The 27,522-nt window shown below is 40.5% G+C and overlaps 1 protein-coding gene across 3 annotated transcripts in view; it reads left to right on the top strand.

The window, feature by feature from the left end:
- btbd11a (BTB (POZ) domain containing 11a) overlaps window positions 1–27,522 on the top strand; it is a 364,442-nt gene that overhangs the window by 208,430 nt on the left and 128,490 nt on the right. For all 3 annotated transcript variants that reach the window (XR_007448417.1, XM_049566822.1, XM_049566821.1), the window contains exon 3: window positions 23,194–23,404. Coding sequence is in view for 2 of the 3 variants with exons in the window: in XM_049566822.1 (XP_049422779.1) it covers window positions 23,194–23,404 (211 nt within the window). In the remaining variant the exon portion in view is untranslated. The remainder of the gene's footprint in view (window positions 1–23,193; window positions 23,405–27,522) is intronic.

Raw genomic sequence — 27,522 nt, 5'->3', positions numbered from 1 at the left:
TAGATAGTAATAGTACATATATATCTTAATCAAGTGGTCCTCCTTTCTTTTAAGAATTTGTTGTTCAAAGGTCAAGGTCACTGTGAGCTCACAAAACACATTTTTGAGACACTCAAATGTTTAATAGGATAAAAGTTATGACATTTTATTTCCAAGAGGTCAAAAGTCACCTTCACTATGACATTAATTTGGCACTAACATCCCCTTGTACTCAGTGATGAACAGATTAGATTTTTGTAGTCATAGGTCAAGGTTATTGTGACTTTGTCTGTCTCATCTTCATAAACATAATACCTCAAGAACATCTTGAAGAATTTAAGATTTGGCACAAAGGTTCACTTGGACTCAACGATGAACTGACTAGATTTGTGTAGTCAAAGGTCAAGGTCACTTTGACCTTGCATTCGTCTCATTCTTGTGAACATAATATCTAAAGAACGTCTTGAGGGAATTTCCTCAAATTTGACACAAAAGTCCACTTGGACTTAGAAGTAAACTGATTAGAATTTATTGGTCAAAGGTCAAGGTCACTGAGGCCTCACAAAACCTGTTTTTGGCCATAACTCTAGAATTCATATGCTAGTTATGACTAAATTTCACACAGTTGTCCAATAGGATTAAAGTGAGGACCTTTATATCCAAGAGGTCAAAGGTCAGCTTCACTTTGATATTATAATGTTCTGCAAAAACACTTTTCTTGTCATTATTCTAAACTATAACTCAGAACAGAATGCAAAACAGTAAAAGCAACCATTAATAGTGGAATCTTTTTAGCCGAGAGGCATGGCTCTCAGGGCAATGTCTGTCTTTTGGCTGGTCCCCCACTTTGGTCCAGACTGATATATTTCGGCAACTGTTTGCTGGATTGTCATACATTTTGGCACAGACATCCACCAGACATCCCTGACAATGTATCCTAATGAATTTGATGGTGCTGTGACTTCCTGTAGCACCATCAGGACAATCACATTTGTGGTTTTTAGTGACAACAACTCCACCGTTTTGGTCCAGACAACTATTGGATGAATAGCTGTTAAATTTCATACACACATCAGAGTCCCCCTCAGGGTGAATTTTAATAACTTTGGCCATCGTCTGACATTTATTGAATTGTTTGACTTCATGATCTGTGGATACATTGCTGCTTGTTTTTTGACCGTGTCTTGTAAGGTGTCCTTGAGTGCTTTGAAAGGCACTGACAAATAAAATGCATCGTCATTATTAGTAGTTGGAGTAGTATTATTTCCATTAGTGTAGATTGTGGCCCCAAAACCAGGTGCATTAAGACAAAACATGATACTTTCCTAACCATAACCAAGTAGTTTCTGTGGCTAAACCTAACCACACAACTTAACTTAACCACAGTGTTGTTGAAACATTAAGAAAAATAGATTTTTATATATCAGCTACATAAAAACATACAAATGTAACATATCTGTGGTTTGCAGAGGCTTGAACTGCCAACGTTTTTTCTGGAGATTGTGTTGATGCCTAAGTACAACCTCACAGAGTTCCAGCTTGCAGCAGCAGGCTGTAGACTCTTTAGTCTTGTTATGTTCTTCCGTAAAGTTGTGTTTTGTTGTTATCAATACTTATTTATTTTGCCTGCACACTTCTCTCTACAGTATGAGCTGTTGCTGCTGGTGCACACAAGTATGCAGATTAGTCCTTACAAAATGTACTTTTAATTTGATTTGTTGCTGCGTTTTAGTAAACAGCAGGACCACTAATTTCTGGCGGTACTGTAATTGTGAAGCATATCTAAAAAAGGGAACAAAAGTAAGCCCACAGCTGAAATATGAATGGCGCAGTACTATTTAAGCACATTTGATACAGTGGATAATCAAGACCACACATATGAAAGTTATTTATTATACACTGCAGCAGTCTGCAGTAGTGCTTCTGCAGATCCTCACAGAAGAGCCATTAAAGTCCCTAAAAGAGCCATTAGACAGAATAAAGTGGCATCCATTTAGAGGTCCCCTCCTGTGAGTCGCAGGAAAGATGATGACAATAGAACGAGAGAGACAGTTTGTGTAATCTCCTGCTCCATCTCCACAGACTGGAAATATGTGGAAAAACTAAGACAAGATGATGAGGCAAAATAAAGCTACGGTTCAGAAGCCTCTTTAGACCGAGAGGAGTCATTATCAGGAAGGGTCTCGTATTACTTCCCACACTTTCACAATAGTTGTTAATGAACCAACTTTTTCTGGGGATCTCTGCGACTTTTACAAATGAGCCGTCACAGCTTTTTTTTTTCTTCCCCCCATGCACCGGGCATTTGTGGTGTCGTTTCATTGCTTTTGCACACTGTCATCAGTCCAGGAGTGGACAGCTGCAGCAGACAGGGGGCTTCTTTGGGACACCGTAATGGCCAAAAACAAGGAATCATGGTTGTTTCTGCAGCTCCAGTACTATCAGATAATATGCAGAAAGAGTGCAGAGACAAGCACTTGACTTTCCTAAACAGGGATTTCACAACATTTGCAGCATCTTGCATCATGGGACCTTCATTTCACATATTAAGTAAAGTATCCTCCAGGGAGGACGGGGGGGTAAACTCTGGACGTTTGACCCTGATATTCAAACAAAAATAGAGATCTAGCCCTCTAAACTTTTCAAATGAATATAACCATTTTTAGATAATTTGTAATTCAAAACTAAACATTGCAATGAATTATTCTGTGCCCCACTGCTCTGTTGAAAGATCCTGGGGTAAAACAGATGGTTTCATGCTGCTGCTGCCTTCAAGTGCTCTCTTTTAAGCGCCCACCTCCAGAGAGTCACTATTCTGTGCAATAGAAGCTGGTTAGAAACTGCACATTAACTCAGTTTTTATTAGTTCATCAATAAAATTGCAGTGCATGAAGACTTTAAAGAAACATTTAAAGCTGCATTGATCTATTTTTGGCCACTAGAGGGAGCACTGCAGGCAGAGACATGGCCATAGTTGCTAAGTTGTTTCTATTATAACTTTGTTTTAATTATCATTATTGCACATCCTTTAGAGTATGTCATCCCTGCATTGTACCTATAAACTGTATAAAATAATGGACTTGGCAACCGTGACATCACCTATTGTTTTGTTGAATCACATTTGGCCATCGCCATCAGTGCTAGGACTGTTACCTGAAAAATGTAATTTGCCACTTATCACTTCTTATCCTTTAAAAAGTACTATTATTACCGCTTGCCAACAGTAATTAATTACTCTACTCATTATATTACTTTACCCTTACACCTCATAATAACAGTAATTAGTAATAATTCGTAAGGGACTTAATCTCGGGCATAGCTTACATTTCATCTAACAAATACCGGAAGCTTCATTAGTTCTTGGTTACTTGTATCTCGCAGCTGTACACAATTAAAATCCAGTTTTGGTTGTTTAGCCGGTGATGCGCTACCACCATCCTCCGGAGCTGCAGCGGGCTCATCTTTGGCGAGGCGTATTTCCATGAGCTTTACGTTATTGTGCTGTCATAGTAGGTGTTTCAGGAGGTTTGAGGTGATGTTATTCGCAATAGAAAGAGTCTTAGCACTACTACACGCACAGAATTTACAAAGTAATAGGAGTATTTTCAGCCACTGAATGTAAGCGTTTCCATTTCCCAAGCTAGCTCGTCGGATGTGATGTATTGTTGGATTTTCATTCAGTAGGGGATGATAACCAAAATAAGGCTGGGAGTAAAGGGATATTTGTTGGCGGGATAACTGAAATATTATTACTGTGAATGTGTTGGGCGGTAACATGTTACTAATCAGGCATTACTGCCCAATACTGGTTGCCATCTTGGTTGTTTGATGCCAGATGCACGCAAGCCTCTTTGTAAATTAATCCAGTGGTTTCCAACCTTTCTCCTTAAAGGGATAGTGCACCCAAAAATGAAAATTCAGCCGTTATCTACTCACCCATATGCCGAGGGAGGTTCAGGTGAAGTTTTAGAGTCCTCACAATACTTGTGGAGATCCAAGGGGAGAGTGGGTAGCAACACAACTCCACCTGATGGCTGACGGCAACCCAGATTCAAACGTCCAAAAACATAATTGAAACCACAAAATATCTCCATACTGCTCGTCCGTAGTGATCCAAGTGTCCTGAAGCCCAGACACAAAAAGTTGTTTGGAAAAATGTCATTTGAACTCTGTTGTTAGCCTCATTGTAGCCTGCAGCTCTGACTGCCTCTCTGTACACTGCTTTTGCTGGTCTATGTCGGGGCTTCAGGACACTTGGATCACTACGGACGAGCAGTATGGCAATATTTTGTGGTTTCAGTTATGTGTTTTTGGATGTTTGAATCTGGGGTGCCGTAAGCCTCCATTAGGTGGAGTTGTGTTGCTACCCACTCTCCCCTTGGATCTCTGCAAGTGTTGTGAGGACTCTAAAACTTCACCTGAGCCTCCATCGGCATATGGGTGAGTAGATAATGAATTTTCATTTTTGGGTGCACTATCCCTTTAAGGGACCCTTTTTCTATCATTGATTAAACAGATGACCCCAGACTAAGTGACATATATTATTGGTATTTCATATTATATTCAATGCATAACAATAACAGTACAGAACAACTGATAAACTGTACAATCAACCAAAATAGTGAGCACAGTAACTGCAGGAATTTTCTGTCCAACGAGTGATTTGGATAATTTTGAGCTGATTATTTCCGTGAATATTGCATCAGAGATGAGTTGTTTTTTTATTATGATTATTAACCATCATACATACTTAATTGGCTTCTTTTTGGCGAATTAAGTGTTTTCCTTTCCCTGATCCTTGGCCATTGTTCTATCAGCTCTTTGGTTGTTTTAAGTGCATACTTTTCTAATGCAGAACGAGGCTGTTTAGCAGAGAGTGAAGGCTTTGTGAATATGGTTTGTGTTCAGGTCCGTACTCTTATCCTGTGAGATTATAAATTTCTATCTAAGTATTTCATTTACTTTTTGTTCACAAAAAAAGAATGAAATGTTGAGATTTAGGTCTATTTTATATATTTTTAAAAAGTTTAATTACACGCCTTAAAATCAGGAAGACCTCACAACCCTGCATGAAGCTTTGGCGACCCGTAGTGAGGTTCTGGACCTCCAGATTGGATTCCAGTGATTTATAAATTACCATTAGTTTATGGATTGGTTGAGTGGTTTGTGTTAGTTATTGTAATCCCAAAGTCACAACAGCCTGGAGCGGCTGAATAGATTCAGTGTTAATATAAACATATTGATTAATGGAGCTTTAACATTATGAGTCATTCGTGTGTAGAAAATCCAGCAGTAACAGGATTTCAGAAACATTTTTCTTGCCGCATGATGTACCATCACATTCTCTATCATTATCTTAATCTTGCTATTTTTATATTTAATGTGTTGTTAGGTCATTCATGTGAGCGTACATGTGAGTAATGCATGATATTTTCAGCAGCGGTTCAAGGCAGCACAATGGCTGGAGCATCTCTAGTGCTGCACTGATGTCTGGTGCTTCAGACTGAATGAATCACTGTGTAGTATTTGTAGCAGGGTGCTTTATTTGTTCTCTCATAGGGTTTTTATTTTTCCCTGCTTCACCTTTTCAGATTTTTCCCTGCTGCTTCTCCATGTTGTGGAGAGTTATTCAGAACACAAACAGCATGTCACATTACTACGAGTTCAGTGTATAAAAAGATCAAATAGAAGATGCATCAGTGGTCTGCTCATGACTGACTGACCCTTCCTCTCTTCCCTCTGTGGAGCTCGTCGCAAGGACTAGAAAAAACAAATTCGAATATATTTTCAGCCTTTTGTTTCATTCCTGTGTTGCTCATCGCTGGCTCACAGGTTGACTGACCCAGCAGGTAAACTGCCAAAGCTCCAGATGGTCACTCAGCCTCTCATTGCATCTGGCTGGGTTATTATAAAAGTGTGACTTTGGATTGTAAAAATACCAAGTAGACATCAGATATATATGTATACATATTCAGTCTTAAAGGTCACTATGTCATATTAGGCGATTGTGGAGTCATAAAATTGTGCCGTGACTTGGCCGACAGACATGACACACTACATGATGGTCCACACAACTGCCGCTGGTTGTCTTTCATGATGTGTGTGATGTCATCAGGTTATTCTTGTCCTATTTTTATTATTATTACTATTATTTTGATCACTGTATCTGTTCATGTGTCAGCCGAAATGTTGTTGTACTAACGTAAAAACTTCCACCAGATGGCAGGAGCTACATCTGAACAACAGTACATAAACTATGCAAGTCACTGAATCCTCCACAACAAGTTCCTGCAAATGTTTCACAATAAAAGCCTTTTTAGAAAAGGAAGGGATTCTCTCAAGTTGTAAGAGGCTTTTAATTTGAAACAGATACAGGAAGTGTTGAGTTTGAAATGACGGCGTGACGCATTAACTTTATCAAGGCAAACGGGAGCGGCTAAAAAGTAAAATACACAGGGGATAATAAATAACGGCCTGTTTATAATGTAGTCTGTTTCAAATGAAGCTGGTAGCCTCTGCAGTTGTGGTAAGTAAAAGCCACTATTTTTTTAATTTTCTAACTTTATGTCCGTCTCCATTATGAAGAAATAACATTGTTTGCTCGCGTGATGCTAATGGCAGTACTCACCGGGTTGATAAAGTGCCTCTGCTGTTTCACACCATCATTTATCCTGTTTTACTCTGTTGTGATAATAGAGGGTGATAATTTTGTAGCACAGGCCAGAAAGTTTGTAGCACCTGTCACGATAACAAATTTTGCTGGGCGATTAATTGCGTCAGAAAATATTGTGATGAGCGATAATATTGTCCTTTTAAGACCATTTTTATTATAGTTGTAATTTTGCTGGTTTAAGACCATTTATTAAACTTATATAATGATGATAATAAAGGTATATTGATGCAAGTACACCCTTTTAAAGACAAATAAACATTTATTTAACAAGAATATTTAGGACTGCAAAAAAGAAAATTTAAATATCCAAAATAACACGTAAAAATATCGAAATAAATAAATAAATACAAAAAAATAGACTGTCAGTCTCTCACTCTCAGGTTTGCAGTTAAGTTGGTCGTATTCACTCTTTTTGTTGAGATGGTTTCAGAACAAACCCGGCACACCGGCTCATCCAAATTACTGGGCTCCCCTCTGTCATTTGGTTTAAATCAAGAATACTCCCACACAGGGGCCGTGGCATTTGGTTTAGGAACAAGTTCCCTGTATTTCTCTTACGCTCAACTCTATTTTTTTTCTCCGCCTCGTCCCCCCCTCACGAAGATCGCACTGTGTCTGTGTAGCCCATAGCCCCGCCTCCCCCACAGAGACAAAGACACTCGATGATACGCTAATGAACCAACTCACCTGGCTGCCAGACGATGCACGGCAGTGAACGCGCGCGCACGCGTACTACTAGGCAAATAAATTCATCGCACAAACATTTTTTCCCATCACACGTGCGGCACTGTACAGCCCTGTCTCTAGAGGAAATCTAAATAAAATTGGGGTGTTGTCTTACAGTTGTATAAGATCGCTCTGTGCTCCTATTGGTCAGAGTGACGGCTGTGATGGGAGAAGTCGTGAACCACAAAAAGAAAACATGCCAGACTTTCTGTTGGAACGTCGTGAGGTGTCCCAGACGTGGCGTCGGTTGTCGTCTAGCATGACACACTACACGAGATAAAATGATTGATTATTGCGTACAACACTCTTTGTCGTTCACGATCCAAGCCGACACCGGGCCGGGCTGATATTGTGTAGTGTGTACCAGGCATTAGGATTTCTTCAGTGTTCATTTTTCCTGGTTTTAATCGGGAGCAGAATTATCAACAATAATTGTTAAAGACGCTGAATGAAGCACTTTCACGTTAAAAAAAAGATCTGTTTTTCCAATGCTGTTTGGCATGTCAGAGACAAGCTGCTAGACCAGCACCTGCTAATGTATTTTCATCTACTTTCTCTGATAACTTAAGATCCTGATATTGAGGAGGTTTTTACGGGTAGCGAAACTATCTGCAGAGGTCTCCTCCTCTCGAGAACAAACAGACGCAGTGATTTGAACTGGCAGACACTACATTTCTGACACTCTTGTTTTGGAGGGGCTGCTTAATGCAGACATAACAAGAATGGCCCTATCTAGAGCCAGTGTTTGGTTTGGTTTGTCCATTCTGGGCTACTGTAGAAACATGGCTGTGAAACATGGCAATCTCCATAGACGAGGACCCGCTCCCTACGTAGATATAAACAGCTCATTCTAAGGTAACGAAAACATGATGATTCTTACTTTCAGGTGATTATACACTAAATTAAACATACTTATTATATAATATTGTATTTCTGCCAATATTTCCCCCTAAATCCTTCACACTGGACCTTTAAAAGCAGCCACAGCGCTGTAACTGTGAATGGATCCTGTGTCTTTTCAAACACTAATCACTGACCTCCCTTCACATGTCTCATATTAAATGAGTCTACTGGTGATTTATTTCCACTTGAGCAGCACTGGTAAAAGTATCTGCTAGTTCTGTGTTGATGATGACATGTCCCGTAATTGACTGTGATTAATAGTTGCCATGGAATTACTAATGTGCCCCAAAGGCAGAGCTCTGAGTCGCTCGTATTACCAAGTGATGATTAAATGTCCTCGGCTCAGCCCCCGGGGAGCTGTAGGCCATGACAGTGTGTCAGAGGACGGCGGAGGAATCTTCCATCTCAGTCGTCCATTAGGGAACACAACAGTTGTCTCGCCGTGATAATCTCGGGTCACATTTGATAAGAAGTTGGCTCGTCTCACTTTGTCTGCTGGAATCACAGGCTTGCTTGCTGACTGTTATTTAAGTTACAGGCAGTATGCTCTGTTAAAGAATTTTAGAAATTACCTTATTAACACTATAAATGCTTGAAGTTGGTTAACTGGCATGTGAATGGGTGTGATCTCAACACACACAAAGCCTTGTGCAAACTTTCCATAGTTTGCGTTGATCATCGTGAAGCTCTGGTCACTCTGAGTAACATAGCACACATCAACTACTCCCCAACAGAATCAACTCAGGAAGTGTCGTTGTTTCAAAGTGTTTCCCTGAAACTTAGTCATCAAATTCAAAGGATTATGTAGATAAAACAGAAACATGATGCAACCTTCGAGTATGATGTTCAGAAGTGTGCATTGAGCCTGTTAAGAGATAAAATGATCCCAAACACTGCCGTGCGTCTCATCCTGCTCATTATCGTTAAATGTTTTGCTCTTTTGATGGATTTCAGCTTTCTCCTTCCCAGACAGCCTCCATGCTGAGTTAGCTGTGGGAGATCAAGCTCCTGAATTTCAACCCAATTATCAGAACTCTCATTAAAGGATAACTTTGGTATTTTTCAACCTGGGCCCTATTTCCCCATGTGTATGTGTACATATGATTCATACGTACAACTCGTTCTAAAATTGGTTCAGTATTGAGGGAGGCGGATGCAACCGGGAGCCGCGAAACAAGCTAAAACGGTAACGGGGGCAAATGCATTGCGTATAAGTTTGCGCATTAAAAGTGCTTTTTTCGCCACTGACCGGTTCAGATCGCCAGTGCTATCTCTGTAAATAGCATACTAAGCATTTCCCTGACTCTTCACCTCCTCCCGGCTGTGACGTCATCTCGCGAGAGCTTTGCTTATTGCCGGTAGAAAACAGAGGAGCCATGCTGAGCGCCACTCAGAGTGGCGCTGGTTGTCCTGGAGTACAGTTGAGTGTTTTACTGCATCGATTGAAAACAGTGGTTCGTGTTTGTGCTTATCCGAATTGCAAGAACAGGATGTCGCGCAACACCCTGTACAGCTTTCATAGGCTGCCTTTGTCGGACGGTGAGATGCTGAAGTTGTAGCTAGTTGTGCTACAAATGGATGCTAACTACTGCCAGCCGAAGAAGAGAAGACATCCAATCCCGAAACACCTCTTCCTCAAGAAAACGGCTGTCCCACGAGTAGAGAGAGCTACAGACACAGTGGAGGTAGTGTTATATAAACAATGTTCGAAACGCTTAGTATGCTATCTACAGAGGTAGCACTGGCGATCTGAACCGGTCAGTGGCACCAATCGAAAGACTTACACGGACAGGCTCCTCCAGGCTGCATGTCGGTATCCTTGAGCAAGATACTGAACCCCAAATTGCTGCCGGCTGCATCTGCCTCCTCAATACTGAACCAATTTTAGACGAGCTGTACCTATGAATAATACGCACACATACACATGGGGAAATAGAGCCCAGGTTGAAAAATACGCGAGTTGGTCACTAGATGACTAGAAAGATACAAATACATCATTTAAAATTTAATCCCAAATTTATATAAACAATTTACAGAGAAGTAAAATCTATCTACAGAGGTATATGATGAGGAAATAAGTTTCTTATAGGTTCACTAAAATGCAGTATTGTGGTCTTTGGTAATATTGGTAATATAATCACACGTTTAATGACTTTACAAAACATTTTATTGGACTCAATATCAATTTTTAAAAAAAGTCCTTTTGGGTTTTATGCTTGTGTATTGCAAGAACTTAACACAGTCCAATTACTCTCTGTCAACACAAACACAATGTTCAATAAAAAGATGCCAATACATCATCTAAAATCGTAATCCCAAATATATAATTTACAGAGAAGTAAAAATCACATTTAGAATATATATGATGAGGAAATAAGTTTCTTATAGGTTCACTAAAATGCAGTATTGTGGTCCAAACACAATGTTCAATAAACACAATAAGTCAAACCCCATCCCTGCGGCGTCTCTTTATGAGAACATAATTGTGTTGTTTTATTGTACCTGTTGCAGAGAGGTAGATAGAGACATAAAAAGTACATAATGTGAAGTGAGGCGTGTTGTAAAGAATTCTTCATTTAAAAGAGAAATCTTAACCTGGACCCAGACAATGAGAGGAGAACAAGGTGTTACTGTGGAGACAGTACAATTTAGTTGAAGCAGATATATTTTTTATTTCTTCACTGAAATATCTCAACAATATTTGGCTGGATTTGGACTAATTTTGGTGATCTTTTGACTTTACCTGTCCCAAGAGTTCGGAACATTTCCGGCTGTGGTTGTGGGTACCAAACCGTATATTTTCAAGCCAAATCACGATGTTTTTCTAACCCCGACCACGCAAAGTTTTTGTACTTAAGCCTAACCATCATTAACCACAGTGTTGTCACAACATATCCCTGGTTGTAACATATCCCTGGTTTGCAAAGATACACTATGGTGACACTATGACTTTTCTTCTAGCATCATCATCAGGTCAAATGTGTCCAGTGCTTTGGTTTATGAACAAGTACCTGTAAAACTAATGACATCAGCCGCACTTTGTGTTTACTGCTAATTAGCAAAGGTTAGCAGGTGAAGATGCTGCCATGCTGTAAACATGGTGATAATGAGAACTAAACAAACACACCTGCATGTTAACATTGTCTGTATGAGCATGTCACCATGCACTGCGGTGAAGACGTACAGCCTCACTGAGACTATTATACCTTATTGTCACATAGCTCTTTGCCAATCAACTGGAAGTCCATTTATTCCTACACTGTGAGAACCTCCATGATCTCTGTTGTGTTTGCAAAACTCTTGCCTCAGTTAAAGTATGTGGACAAAATATAACTTTTGCAGCAGATTTCAGACAGACTGTGTGCACTGTACCACAGGAAGTTAGCATAATAATAAGTTAGCTGACAGATTGATGAGTGTATTACAGCTCTACTTATACAGTTTTCTAAACTTCAACAGGAAGTTTAGTTAGCTAACACTGCTAGCATTTCTGCTGTTGTGAAACATTTTTATCCACCTTAGACTTTGTGGAGTGATTCCTGTAGCAAATCAAAAAGTCCATATCTTAACAGAGGTTTGAGAGGACCTTTTGAGTTTGTATTTGATTTTTCTAGCGATAAGAAATATGTAACATCTCTGACCCAATGAGAAAAGGATGGGGAAGCTCGTTGCTTCCAGTTTAGAAGGATTAAATGTCTTCTGTACTTCTACTTTCAATACATCATTACATTTAATAAAATGAAATTACTTTTGATACTAAAGTTCAGTAAATCTCAGATACTTTAAAAAATTTGCTCAGGTAATATTCTAATAGGTGACTTTAATGTCTACCAACGTCAATTTTTGGTAAAATATCTGTACTTCTACTCAAGTATAGCTTTCAATGCTTCATCCACAACTGCTTTAAATGAGTTGTGGTCAGGCATATTGTTGGCCTATTGTTATTTTGAGGCAGTCGAAAGCGATCGTGTTATTACGGATATGTATGTTAACTACATCCTCTAAAATGAGAACGTAGCAGAGAGCAGAGCAGAGCTACTTTCCAGCTCCTCATTAAGAGATTGACTGTGCACATTTGTGCACAACGAGCAGCATAACTTCATTGATTATTTCAGAAGCTAAAAGTTTAGTTCTGTTTTCTGTCAGGTTTGAAACAGTTTTGCTGCTTCAATGTCCCGTGATATATGAATTGAATTAATCAGAGTGTCATCTCCTATTCCCGCTAACCTGCAGTAATGTCACTATAGGTTAGCGGGAATAGGAGATGACACTCTGATTAATTCAATTCATGTTATGCCCAAAACACACCTATTATTAATCAAGGGACTAAATACATCCCCTTTGCCCCTTGTGCCTTACTTTGCTCCCAGATGATGTGCCTTTTAACAAGCAGAAGTGAAGCTGGACACGCCCTCAGTGCGCTGTAGACCATGTGCCATAGATCATCTAAATGGTGTCCTAAGTCTTGTTAAATTTTTATTTTGTAGAGAGGTGAGGAGACTTACTTTTATCTTGTTACATGAAAATTATTAGCCCCATGAAAACACTGAGCCATAAACTCATATTAGTTCCTATGCATTGGTTTGTAATGAAGTAGAGAAAGATAATAACAGGTCTCGTAGCTGTATGACAGAAATTACAGTGTTGACATTTCATTACAGCTGCAGAGAGTTTTTGCTCTGTGCTGTTTCACCATTATTTCTCAGGGAATAGGGAACAAAGTTCTGCTCTTTAATGAGTCCTTCCAAGAGGGAAGGACTTGGCTGGGAGAAAAGGAAGACACTAAGCTGTCCCCTATGATTAATTCAAATGAGATGAAGCATGAACCCCATAGGAGTGTTGCTTAGATAATTACAGCAAAGGAGACGGGAGCAAATGTTGTCCTGCTGACAAAACCAAAGTCACAAGAACAATTAATGACGGCAAAGAAAGCTTGATGATTGGCCCCGGTGCTGGCTTTTAGCTCAAAGAGACGGTGGTGGTTTAACTGTTTGCATGGTTAGGCTGGCTGTTGTTTGTTGTAGTAAAAAAAAAAACCAACTACTTTTTATTTATGGACATGGCGTTGTTATAGAGTTCTGTTTTTGCTTAGCAAGCTCTGCAAACCCCAGGGGAGCGGTGTCAGTTCAGAGAGTTAGTGTTTCTCTGTGTCTGTTTGTGGTTAGCTGGTCCTGTTTCCCACTGAGCAGGAGGTTTGTGATCCAAATTCATATTACAGTCCCCTTTGTTTTATCTCCTTAATCTGTATTAATGTCTCACTTGCTCTTAATATTCAGACCAGTAGCACACTGTGTAAACTCACACTGAGTAGCATGGGGACTTCCTGAGTACCTGGAGTGGAAAGGTTTTCTGTGCAGAATGAATTGGCCTGATTGATGTTTAAAGCTAAATGCTACTGAGTACCTAACAAGCATAGCAAACAGCTTCTGCACAGTGTGACACAGTCGAGGAGAGAGCTGCAAGAAATGATTGTTGGGTTTAATGATTAACGTATTGATTTGTTTTTTTGTTACACAATAGTGGCAATGTCTCATGACAGATTCCCAGAGCCCAAGGTGACATCTTCTGTTGCTTCTTTCCTCTGGTCAGCAGTTCAGCTATTCAATTCAAAATGATACTGAACAGAGGAAATCAATAAATGCTGGAAAGGAGCAACTTTTGACAATTTTGTCTGCTAAATGGCTTAATTTATCAGTAATCACAAACTGTATTGGATGAACTACATTCTTTGATGTGTGATCAGAGAACAAAGTACATGAGCCTCTGTTTTATTACAACACAAATATGACAAAAGACGAAGACCTTGGCATGACACATGTGCATGGACAGAGGTGTACCAACAACTAAGAGTAATATTTGCTCAGCTTTATAAGCCCCGTTTCCAATGAGCATTACGGTACGCTACAGTTCGGTTCGGTATTGTGAAGAGTTGTGGATGGTACCAATGGAACCGTCCCGTCCCCATGTTTGGTCCCCCCTCTGTTGGGGTACCTATTGTAGCACACAGTTCTGGTACTAAAAGGTGGAGCTGTGAACACTGCAGTCTGTTTGCGGTAGAAACGCTAGGGTCCAGGTACCATGTCTGAGAGGTTACTTTTGGTTCCGAAGGCACCGTACCGAAAGTGTTTGGTGGAAACGGGGCTACAAAGCCCATCCCGGCTCATACAGAATCACAGCACCTCATTTTACTTAAAACAATTAAGCAGTATCACACAAGAGGGAGTGCTGTTGTACTGAGTATCAGCACGTCTGGGGTGAAAAGGGTGAGCTCAGACTGAATATCAGCCTGTTTTCAACTACTAATCAACGTTAAATCCTAGTTGATGCTCACTGGGATCGGCTGACATCTTATGAGCACGCCTGCAGAATGCACTGAGGCATTCAGGCTTCTTTTCTTCCCTTTGTCCTCTTCTGATGACCATTCATGATTTAATTCAAATGTTATTTGTGGAAATACGTTCGTCTTTGCAGTGCAAGGTTTTGATATGATGACTGTTAATGCCGACTGATTTACGGTTAATAAAGGGTGCATTTGTGAATCTAATCTGACGCTCTACACTAAAATGAAACAAGGTGAAGTAGCAAAGCCGTCTATTTCTTCTTGGGTTAATCACACATTCACTCTGCTTGGCGTCTCTTTAGACAGAGTGTCCAGAATATATGCTCTGCTACTCCAAGGGTATGGTGTTCAGATTAACCGAATGGCACAGTTTGGACCACCTGTAAAGCAGAGACATAAGTGTGTTGTTAAAAGTCGGTGCTGTTGTTCTCTGTATTTGCACTGGTTATACGCCTCCTGTCCAATCAAACTACGCAGTTGCAACTAACTGTTGTATAATGTTGTGAAACCCTCGGTCCAGACTGTGGAGTCATGAATACCTACAAGTTCCACCTCTTATCTCAACCTGCAGACACCCAGAGCCTCCTCACATGCATGAATGCTGACAGTGAAGAACTCTGAGGCTTTCCAATTTACCAAACCATGACCCAGGAAGAATCATGCATTCATGATGACATTTAATAATTTCTCTACCACGGTTGCAAAAAGGCAGTTTTATTTATTTTTTATCTGTTGCCTTTGATGGTTAGAGTTAAGGTTAAGGTCTGTTACTGACTAAATGATGAAAAGTTCTTTCAGGTTTTGTATTTAAAGTCCCTAAAACCTTGGGTTCCTTTCTCCAGAAGATTAAATGTATGTGACTAAGCAGCAATCAAAGTTTTGTATTGAGACAAACATGCTTGGATATTAATTTTTAAAGTCCCCCTCCACTCAAAATATATTTATTCTTGTTCCTATAGTTGAATGTTTGAGCTTCACTGTGCAGAGTTTGAATCTTGAAGGCTGTTTTCACATGAATTTACTAAGGGCTGGATCTACTAAGATCCCAGTTTGCATGTACTAATTTGCCTGCACAATCTAGAATTTTGCGTGCGGGGCTGAACCGCGGTTTTCGGGTGATTTACTAAGAGTGATTGCGTAAATGACAAGAGGTCCAAAATCAGATTCGAATTTTTAATGTCTTTTATATTAACAGTTCGAATAATATTCGAATTTTTCCTTGGTATAGGCTATAGCCTAGGCCTACCACCGCATTTTTATATTTTTTGTGTTATAATGACGTTATTTTAATATTTTGCATCACATGCAAAAGTCAGCGTCTCTGGCTTGTCAGCGCAGTTGTGTCGGTACCGACACCGCTGCTCAGCGGGAGACGTGTTGCTCCTCCTCACTTCAAGTCGCTGTCATTAACTTTTAACCTGCAAAGGCGGCAGTGCCTCAACATTGTAGGAATTTATGAAAACCCTTGTGAACATTTCAATAGTTACACATTAAAACAATATTTATTTGCAATTACTCTATTGAACGACCCCGAAGCATGAGCAAACGGGCTGTGTCACTTCGGATCAAAGAGATGCGCCCTGTCACTGTCAGCACAGGGCTGACAGGGCACCCTCCGCTGAGAAGAGAGAGAGGAGAGGAGATGGTTTGTAGGTCTGTTTGAAAACGGGGCTTCTCTGACAGTCATGTATTTCCCCAAAAAACATTTTTTTTGCCCCAAAAAATATTTGAACCTTAGTTTCCAACTTCGAATATGCTTATTTTTACAATAATTCGAATTGTTTTCGAAAAGCGAAGTTCGTTCTGACAGCCCTATCGTGTACTGACCAGGGACAGTTCCAAAATGGCAATGCTGGATAGGCGATATGTTTTACTGATTGTTTCCTCATTCATTCCAAAAATGTTAACACCAGGGTGAAAAATGCATTCTCTGCATCTTCTTTCATTGTTTCGATGTCTCCTTCTTGCAACGATAATCGCAGCCATGTGTGCACAATTACGCATACAAACCGTTTGCACCTCCCTTTGACACGTGTTAAATATAGACGCAGTTTGTGTTTGAAAAATTGCTTTCAGGTTTGATCAATCACTTTGGGTGTGCTAAATTAATATATTTACATTTTCTACTCCCAGCACACGCACAATTGCGTGTAAACGCCCCATATTGCATATTCATTGCAGCAAACGTACCAACTGGATGCAGATGCAACCCTTAGTAAATCAGTTTGTGTATTTTTTTGCATGTGCAATGAGTTTGCACACGTTTATATACATGCAAACCTTTAGTAGATCCGGCCCTAAGAGTACAAAGTTTCTCTTTGCTCGTCAAAATCTAGTTTTAATGGGTGGGCATACATGCATGATTTGTGACATCACAAATCCAATCCTGAGCCTTCAACTTCAGTGCACACACACACACTGAGAAAGGACTTACAGGAAAGGAGGAACCATCATTATTCAAACAGTTTAACTTCTGAAATCAACATGATTTACATACAGATTCTGGATTTTTAACACGGGGAGGAGTAAATGTAATTCTAAGGATTTAACAAGATAATGGAACTTTTTGTGTGGAAAACCTGCATCAGACACAAATTGTTATTCAAAGTAGAGTATTTCTATAGATCTGAAAACATGTCTGGAGGGGATCTTTCAGTAGCACTCAAAGCTCAGCCAGTCTGCCTTGTCAGGACTGTGTGGATGTGCTCTGAGCACATTTGATTGACAAATAACCCACCAACTGTCATCAGAGTTTGATTAACTTGTTGCCAAACTTTGATTAGTGCACAGAAGTATGTGATTCACCATTATCATTATCACATCAGTCAGAAGAGCTCAGACAAGACATAGAAATGCATTAATTAGGGATGTAAGTTTGGTTAACTTTACTTTCTGAAGGCCAACACACATTAACCACTAACTAACCAGTATTTTTTTTTTCTTTAAAGGCCTTTTCTTTAAATCCAGCACTCATATTTAGAAATCCTCAGCTCATGCTGGAGAGGTTGTAATGAGGATATTTTGCATGTAGTAGGGATGGGAATCACCAGAGGATCCGCGATACGATATTATCACGATACTTAAGTCATGAGTATTGGGATAAAATATATTATGATTTATTACCTTTTTTCAACTGTAAATTTTGTCTCCAAAGGAAAACTTTGTCGACATCTGTTTATCCCACTTAAGCCTTTTTTGCGGCAGCAGCAGCAAAATGTTTCTCATGGACTGAAAAAATACAAGTGATCATATTATTCTAGCAGGCTACATAAAGTTTAATTTGCTTTTGTAATATTAATACTTTATGTGATAAAGAACTGATACTTAGCACTGTGTGATAATACGATAATGCCACACAAAAATATTGCGTTGCTATGCTGTTTCGATCTTTTCCTCCACCCCCTAGTATGTAGTACGCATTACATACCACCAGAGGTCAGTCTGGTACAACAGGCAGCTGAGCTGACTGCGAGTGGCGGGGATAGAGGGCTGTTAACAGTCAGCCTGTGTCGTGCCTATATTTTGTCCATCTAACTCTGTGAATTAAGAGTTTATTTCAACCAGACTAGAGTTTGGAATTGATGGAACAGTAGACTAACTAAAAAGACTTACTAAGATAGTTTCAGTGAGTGCTATTTTGTTTCTGTCAAGTTTGAATAAAGGGGTTTTCTTTTCCAAAGCGTTAACAAGGTAAGGTAAGACAGTCGTAGTTTGGTGAAAGACAGAAACTTGTGTTCAGAAAGTGTACAGTTGTATTTCTCTGTTTACTAACAGGAGATATTTTGTGAGTGCATTTTGTTTATTTATTACACTGAAAATGCCAAGAGAGCTTGTGGGACTAGTCAAGTGGACGGTTGACGAGGGAGGGGGACACAAATACCACAGTCAGTACGTTTACATGGACAGTTTAATTCCACTTTCATTCGGAATGAAAGGCCATTCCGATTAAAAGTGGTCATTCCGATTGAAAATTAAATCCGATTAAAGGGGGTGGTTTATTCCGTTTGTCATTCCGAATGAAAGAATTTTGTGTGCATGTATACACTCATTCCTCTTTGAGTTAATTCCGGTCTTTCTGCGCATGCTCGTTTCCTTGCCCTTCTGGCGCGATGACGTATACAGCGTGCATAGCAACGGGCTGACTCGTTGCACTCACCGGTTTCCATTCACCACAGCACGGTCTTCTATCTCCCCTCTTCGACCTTCTACCTCCCTTCTCCAGACGAAGCATTAGCAGAACATGGTTGTTGTCGTACTGCTGCTTTAAGAATATAAGCAAAACAAGCCCAAAAAAGGCACTAAGAGCGTCGTCGTCAAGCATCTTGTTATCCGGAGCGAGGACTACAGTGTTTTCTTCCGGTAAACGTAAACACGTAACATCCGCCCCGCCCCCTATCCAATCAGAAACCTTCCCTGCCCCAAACCTTGCACAGACCCAAATAAAGGTGATCAGTGTGAGTGTGACACCTGGTAATAAAGTTTGGTATACTGGTCCGGTCTGGTTGTTAATATCAAACCGGTTTGAACATTTTTACACCAGCCCATAGAGTGATGTTAGAGTTATGATTTGGTCAGCCCGAAGGCCCCAAAAACCTACTTTCTCAAAGTCAGCGCCAACTGCAGCGCTGGCTGAAGGTCAGTCTGTGAGCACGTCTTATCATGATTTCTTTGATCTGCACTGAGCACCTCCGAGAGCTGCCCCCGCTCCATCTGACTAATTGCACTACGTGACCATACCTAATCATGTTTGTCTAATGTGTCATACCTGGAGACAGGAGCCTTATCTCGTCACACATCTTCAGTCATAGAAGCAGGGCATGGTTTCCCTTGTTTTCTGTTATTTATTGATGTATTTAATTCTTTCTAGATATCTGTCTATGATGCTCCCTGGAGCTGGAGTGCAAACTGTGCTGTGAGCATCGTGCTCTGTTTACATCTGACTGCCTGTGAACTCTGTCAGGGGCCTTTAGTCTGACAGATGGAGAACCTTGGAGCGCACACTCACCGTGTCATTCTGTCTAAGCAATGAGGTTTCAAGACAGGCCAACTTTCCTCAGACTGGGTATTTTTGGAACAAACAATCAAACAAGATCAGAGAGAGGATGTGTGTGTATGTGTGTGTGTTAGTGTGTGTGTGTTTACTGTTGCACTGCAGCTCAGAGCTTCAGACTTTCACACATATTGTTTTATTCACATATTACTTGCGTATCCAGTGAGAGAATGCATGAACTCACAGACTCAGGCTGCGGTGTTTTCTGTCTGAACTCAGTGTCCGTGTTCTCCTGTGAGCCTGAAACCTGCAGCGTTCCAATAAACCAAGTAAATAATTAGATCAATGGGGTATTCATTTTTCTGAGAAATCGACCCCGCAGGCTCACGCTGCAGTATTTCTCCTCTCAGAGCAATATCGTTATTCTTAAATGCATCACTAATGACCTCATCGATAAACTGCTGTTAAGTTGCCAGAATCCTAAATCAGAGAGTTATGACTCTATAAATGTCAGCGCTGAATATCTGTGGTATGCAGGGTTTGGATTTCAGTCTTTGAAATTCATACCTCCTTTGGTGTTCAAAACTATTAGAATTGTAAAATTTCTTCCATTTGTTCCTCGCTCCTGCTGCGTACAGACGTGGCTTGAAATCGGTTCATACTGAAAAGCAATGGACCACATTTATCAAGGAAAATAGCCAAAAATGTTCTCTATGTTTCCCCGAGCAAAGGTTGACTTAATCTCTGTGGTTTGTGTAGTTTCTACAGAAAAGTGTTCAGTCGTGAGGGGTTTTTTTTGTGCGAGTTGTCACGATGTTGGAAAAAATATTACAAGACATTCTGCAACATGAATAAACTGAAGTTGGGCTTTACTGAACAAAACCTTTGAGTCATGTATGACTCCTCAAATACACACACACAGGAGGGGGACACTGCATAGATCTGAAGACTTGACCGCATCAGTAGGGCTGCCAAAATTGCTCAAAAATGACATTCGAATATTCCTTCTAAAAATAACTCATAGGTTCGAACCATTCAATTTTTTTTTTTCGCATTATGTCCACAAGAGGGCAAACTAATACAAGGAAACATACTTGTATATGTATTAATACAAGGAAACATAACTACTTGTAGGTATTTTTATTTCAACATTAACGTCTTTGAAAACATTTACATACCTACACATTAAAACACGTAAAACAATTATCTATAACATTACGTTAGAAACGACCACGGACCTCTCGCTCGCCCCCCCTCTCTGACCCGTTAGGCCATACCGTTCACGGAAGCGCTGCGAAGAGCCTCGAGCCGGGTGACGGAGACAACAGCTCGGAGCAGAACCGCTTGTCCAGTGCTTTCAGTGCAGCAGCCCAGGCCAACACCCACTCACAAAGAGGACAGCTGCAGTGGTGTTTTTTTTCTCTCTCCACAATCGAATATCAATTTTCACATTCGAAGGTCCATTTTTTTTTTTCAAATTTGAATTTAGAATATTCGTTGTACAGCCCTACGCATCCGTGGCGCCCACAGATATTTTTCATAAGGGTGTCCAGATGAGGCCGCTGACAAGTTAAAGTCCCCCTCTACTCAAAAATTTGTTTTACATATGTTTATGCCGCCTAAAATGTCTGAACGTGACTATATGGACTTAAATCTGTGCAAGGTTTGTGATGTCTGTGCACTTCATAAAAATCTGAAGCTGTGTCTCAAATCAGGGGCTGCAGCCTTCGAAGGCTGTATTTGAAGACTAGTTGCGTCACTTCGGTGTGACCAAGGCTGTCCCATTTCAAAGGCTCCTTAAAATGCGGCAGAGAGATGCAGCCTTCTTTCACAGAATTTGCAGGATGCAATGGATGAATCCTTCGTGGCCCAGCCTATCCCAAGGTGCACTGTGCACCGTTGTCAATTACATATTAAGTTAAGCTAACTAACAGTCGTTAACTAGCTAATTGTTAACTGTTGTTAACATTATTATTAGCTTAAAGTACACAGCTTAAACAATCTTAATTTGATAAGGTTACCTGAAAACAGTCCATCAGTCTGACACCGGCAATGTATCATCTCCGCAAGTATTAAATAAGAAGTATATATGTAATAACAATCTCTGGGTCCATGATTTAGGGCCAACTAATTTACTAGCTTACTCCTTTTTTTCGTCAAGTGCAGCTGGTTGCTAGGTAGCAGGAACACAGGGTTGAGGCGAAAACAAGTGGTGATGCAACCAGACCATCCCATTTCGACGACCTTTTTCAAAGGACGTGGCCGACGTCGACCGCAAAGGCTGCTTTCAGAGGCTGCAACTCTTGAATTGAGACACAGCTCGGGATTCAAACATACCCCAGACAAGCTCGATTAGTAACATCACTAATATCTCACTAAAGTTTGAGGGACTGTGCCATTGACATCTGAAAATCTGAACACACAAAGATACTGTGACTAGATTCTGCGACCTGTACAGAAGACCTGTACACAATTCCTGGAAGCTGAAAACATCCCAGTTCATGTATTATTTTTGCGAGGGGGCGAGCCAGTGATTGTATCAAGGTGGCCAAGGCCCAATGTTATATCTTGGTCATCGTAGAAATGACAGTTTGCAGTTTTATAGAAGATTACATGTTAGCTGCCAATGTTTCCAGTCTTTGTGCTAAGCTAAGCTAACTGGTTGCTATTTGTAACCTTACATTACTATCATATTTATCGACTGACAGATGTGACAGAGTTATTGATCTTCTATCTCTTCATTAAAACTTTTGTTCCCACCAAATACTCAAAGTCAGCAGTTTCTGTCTCAACTGAAAATTATGTGGGTGGGACTGATTCCTCACTCTGTCAAAACAAGAGCATGCTGCATTAGTAACTCTGACATCCATAACTAAAAAAGTTTTGTTCGCGACCTGTGTGATCATCTGACTTGTCATGTTTGTTCACTCGTGATAGAAACAGTATAATAAAAGCTACAAAACAACATCCATGTTCTAAATAATGTAAATTACCCTGTAATGCGTCTGTGTCCTCTCCCAGCCTACACATTTCTATCGGCAGGAAGTTCACAAGGTTTCAAAATGCTTTCCAGATTCACTTAACATTTTGCACAGTGACACAGATACTGCAGTTTCTCCATGACTCTCTCGATGGTCACGTAAGCAAACTGGGAGAAAAACAGAGAAAAATAAGAGCTAAAGATAAAATGAGGACAGAATAAGAGCTCAGACTTACTGAGAGAGGCATCATGTGCGTAAGATTTAATTTCAAGGCAGCAATTTCCCACTCAGCTAGGTTTGTGTGGGCATATGTGTATGACTAAATGCACAGTGATTCAGAGTGTGAGCGAATGAAGGAGTGAGTCTCTACTTTATCAAAGAAGTGCTGCGAGTACTCGCCTGACAAAGGAGGAAAATGAATTTGTGCTCTGAGAGTAATGCGTAGGATTTTGTTATAATGACTAGATCTGCCTTCAGTGTACTACACAATGTTATTATACTGCCTTTAATGCAGTTCTATTTGTGTCATTTTTATTTTCTCTGTCATGTTTTGTTGGGAAAATCCATGCACCGCTCCCATTTATATAAATGTATCCTCCAGGTGATCTGGTATCGCGGGCCATGCACCTCCTCCAGCCGCTACACATCAAGAACCCCAGCAATGGGACTCCAGTCCACCAGAAGACCACCAACACCACAGTGCACTGGGAGCCTGAGGCCCTCTACACCCTGTGTTACTTCATGCACTGCCCACAGATGGAATGGGAGAACCCCAACGTTGAGCCCTCCAAAGTCACCTTACAGACGGAGAGGTGAGTCCAACAGTAACCCTGGAAATGATGCTGCCATTAGGCTTTTAGTTTTTCTGTGGACCAAGAAGCCATATTCAGATCCACCTAAAGTAGGATTGGTTACAGTTAAACTTTGGTTGTCATCCATACTGTCAGTGGGAAAAGAATAAAGTTTGCATAGATAGCATCACTGGTAGCATCCTTGAATTGTTAGCATAATAAACAGGAAAGATAAAACACAATACTTTTGTTTTTGCAGAGAAGCAAAGCATAAAGCGCTTGTTTTTATGTCTTTGTGGCCGTACGGATTATTTCTTTCTCTTCCCTCACAGTTATCTTAAATGTCTTTGTAGTTTCGCTGTGTATGTAAAACTGAGCAGGAAATTATTTCTTAACAATGGGTGCGAACAGCTGCACTATGAGGAAATAATTACTCTCTTGTTGTAAAGATCGGAACAACTAAAAACAAATGTGCAAGCAGACTGGTAGGGTAAAGCTTAGGGAAACTTAAGTCTGGACTTCGGTTTCTTTGGACTCAAACAAACCAACCAGTGAAGACATGTCCTCACTCTCAACTCATTAAATATAACATCTTGGTCAGTGGCCCTACGCTTCAATTTCTTACACTTTAGGCACACCTCGAGAGACAGTTTGGAACTTGTCAGTTTCATTCATAGTGTCTTTTCAAAGTAGACTACCATGTTCACAGGAAACAGGTTTTGGCATTAACTTTCAACCACTTAAGGTTTTAGAAAAAAAGACGTATTTGTTTTGTATTTGTTACATAACTTAAACGTTCACATTTCTCACATGACGTATGTTTAACATATGTGTTCAAATGTTTGCATTTGTGTCGACTATGATGTTAAATGTGTGTTTTCAAATGTGGACCCCAGGAAGAATCTGTATTTTAGAGCAGTGGCTCCCAACTGGTGGGTCCTGGGTCAATTCTGAATGGACAGCAAGTGACTCTTGAATGTGTCAAGTTTGTAAAAAAAAAAAACACTATCTTTTGAAGTACAGTGAAGTTTCGGCACAGAGCCTTTTCTTTGAAGTGCTGTTTCCTGCTGTAGAGTGAGTGACTGACGGACAGCTACATGACAGAGACAGCAAACCAGTTCAATGACATGGCCAAATGCAAGTATGAATACATTGAACTGTGTGGACTTTGGACAAATGCCTAAGGAGAAATCTGGACCCTGTGGCTGGACCAGTTGGGAACCACTGTTTTAGAGCACAAATGATGGGGATCCAAACAAATAAACAAACTTTAATCTTTGGTTTCACACAGGACACGAACACCAGTCACCCTGACATCAACCCAAAGCAGACTTTCTCACTCTTCGTACTATGTCAGTTACTCTGAGCATCTAATATTGCAGCAGATGCGTTTAAATTGGAGTTAGTTGAAAGCCCTGTGTGTCTCATGCAGACAGTAAAGGGTGTCTTGTGGGTCAGTATCAGACACTGTGCGCCACTGACCAAGCTGCTGTATTTGACACCCTGGGAATGAAAACAGGTTGTGAAAAGAGGATAGAATTTTAGCAGTTTGACTATCAGAGATAACTCTCACAGAGCTGCTCAGAAATAATCTCAGTACTTGAATTAAATCTCAGTGGATGGAGGCAGAAGCTGCCTCTCAGTTCAGTCATTCAAAGCATACAACTCCCTGACTGGAGCATCCTGCGCCTCCTCCCCAAGATCGGAAGATGCAGGCACACAGAGACTAAATCTAGTGGTACATTCAGTAGGGTCGCCCCCTAATATTCGACCAAATGTAGTTGACCACAAAGGTTATTCATCAGCAAGTTTTCATTGGTGGCTCTACCAGGAGCTGCGCCTTGTCAAAATAAATCGAAACCTACATGACTGGACCATGTGGGAATTTAATTTGAAAGGACAGAGACAGGAAGTGTCCACGCTCAGCAGTCAGACAGGAGTCAGGTTAATTTCCAGGGCTGGTACCTGCAGTTATTCCACAGGCTAGTTAACAACATGTCGGGCAGGAAATCCAAAGTGTGGGATCATTTTGAGAAGGTGAAGGATGAACCCAAGGTGATATGTAAACTCATCTTCATTGGTCCACTACAAACATGACGCATCATCTGAAACATGGAAGTAGCTACATGCCCATTAGCCCACAGCGTCATTAACAGGCGGCTCGCTCAGTGTGTGACGTGCACTTGTAGATAAAATATAGGCCTATATTAATGAAGGTTCATTAGTACGGTTTTGTATTTCTCTGTAATGTAGCACAGTGTTAACAATGTTACTGATACTATTCTTTCTCACACCTTCAACTCAAACCACCAAAATATATCATTTAATCATTACATTCACATCAGAAACATGCAGGAGACTAGTCCACCAGTGGCCCTAAATGATGACTATTGGTCAACTAGGAAAATTCTTAATCGGGGGCAGCCCTAGTATTTTTTATGAGTATGAGTATCATCTAAGTAAATTTTGTCAATATCCATACTTTGCTCAACCTCTCACTCTTCTGATCAAAATTATCTGAAGCTCAATTTCTTCTGTAAATAGTTTCCCAATGATTGATAAATCCAGGAACTTCTGATCAACTCTTATCAATTTCAGGCTTAAAATAACTTCTGGTTGAGTCCTACCTACTTATGGTTTAAGCCCTGCCCATTTCCATCCATTCCAAGTACAGATACAGATAATGTAGTTGATTGAATAGTTACAGTTACAGATAATGGTGTACTTGCTCATCGCTAGTAAATACAACATTGTCTACTCAACCAGTTGTTTTGGATCATCTGAATTTTTTTAAACAACTTACCCACACACAAAGGAATAATTTAGGCAATAGAAAGCAGCCTTTCTTGGCTGTCTTGGCACAGACCTTGGCAGACACTTAGCAGACACTTAACTGTCCCAAAATTGAAATTATCCCCAAGGAGCCAAAAACAAAGAGTCGTTTTGAAAATAGTTCCTCCATCACCATTCAGTTTTGTTATTGGGTTGGTACATGAGGATGTGGTCCTCTGCTTCACTCATCCAGCTTTAAATTAAGCAGTAAGATGATTTCTGCCTCTAAGGTTTTGTGATTTAAAGTCCAATCTCCCAAACCGTCCCACATGTCTGGCAGACTTAACACACTGTGAAAGCACTTCACTCAGTGGGCACAAACTCTAAGAGGTCTCCGTCTTGATACGAGACATATATCCTTTCAACCACACCACCTCTGTCAGTTAGCAGCTGCACACAAGAGCTAGAATGATTTCAGCTGGTCAACAAGGTTAGTACAGACAGTCCTACTTTCTTGCACAAGTTTTTCGCCCCACAAGCGCTCCCGATGTAAGATGCTGCGTGGGCTGGTCAGCGCTGACACTTCCCTAGGCATTGTGCAGATTGATGGGAACCAGAGGGACTTCACTTGGATGGACGGATGGACAGATTTTCCAACATCTTTCCTCCACTCTGATGAGATAAAACTCCATCCTGACGACCCCGGGGAGCGCAAGGAATGTCAGGCAGAGTGACATGTCAGCAGGCTCTCGGGTCCCCGGAGAGAAAATTCTCTATTTAGCATTCTGCTGAAAGGTTGAAGACGAGTAGAAAGGGCCTGAATAACACAGTAGGATGAGAGGGAGGGAGAATATGATTAGATGAGATAAAATAATCTCTTAGGCTTGTTTTGTTGAGGCTTCGGATAAGCCTATTGTAAGCTGAAAAATTATTGAAGGGAAGTAAATTGCTAAACTGACTTTCACACCTTTTACCTGATTTTGAATTAGAAGAAGAAAATTGGCTTAATCTGACAATTTTTGAAGTCTGTAACAAAGATGAGGAATCTCGAAGAATTTCAAACAGTAACAGAACTGCAGTGTATTATGTTTTATGATACATTCAGTATTCTGGCCCACAGGTTTGCTTCCAAGGACGAATTTTTACACTGGCAGCTGTGGGTGTTGGTTGTCGCTGCAGGCCTGTTGTCTGTATCGACGGATAACATTACCCTCGCTGTTTTCACTCCAGACCAGACCTCCCTCTTTTGCAAACCCAGAACAGTAGATATAAAGTCAGTGTTCATGGGAATGCCAACAAAACTTCACGTCATTTTAGGCCGAGGGGGGAAACTAAGCATCTGCTACCATGCTGATGAGTTGCTGTGT

The sequence above is a fragment of the Epinephelus fuscoguttatus genome, linkage group LG22 (assembly GCF_011397635.1).
Source record: "Epinephelus fuscoguttatus linkage group LG22, E.fuscoguttatus.final_Chr_v1".
Taxonomy (NCBI): Eukaryota; Metazoa; Chordata; class Actinopteri; order Perciformes; family Serranidae; genus Epinephelus; species Epinephelus fuscoguttatus.
This window is presented reverse-complemented; position numbering and strand designations above follow the sequence as displayed.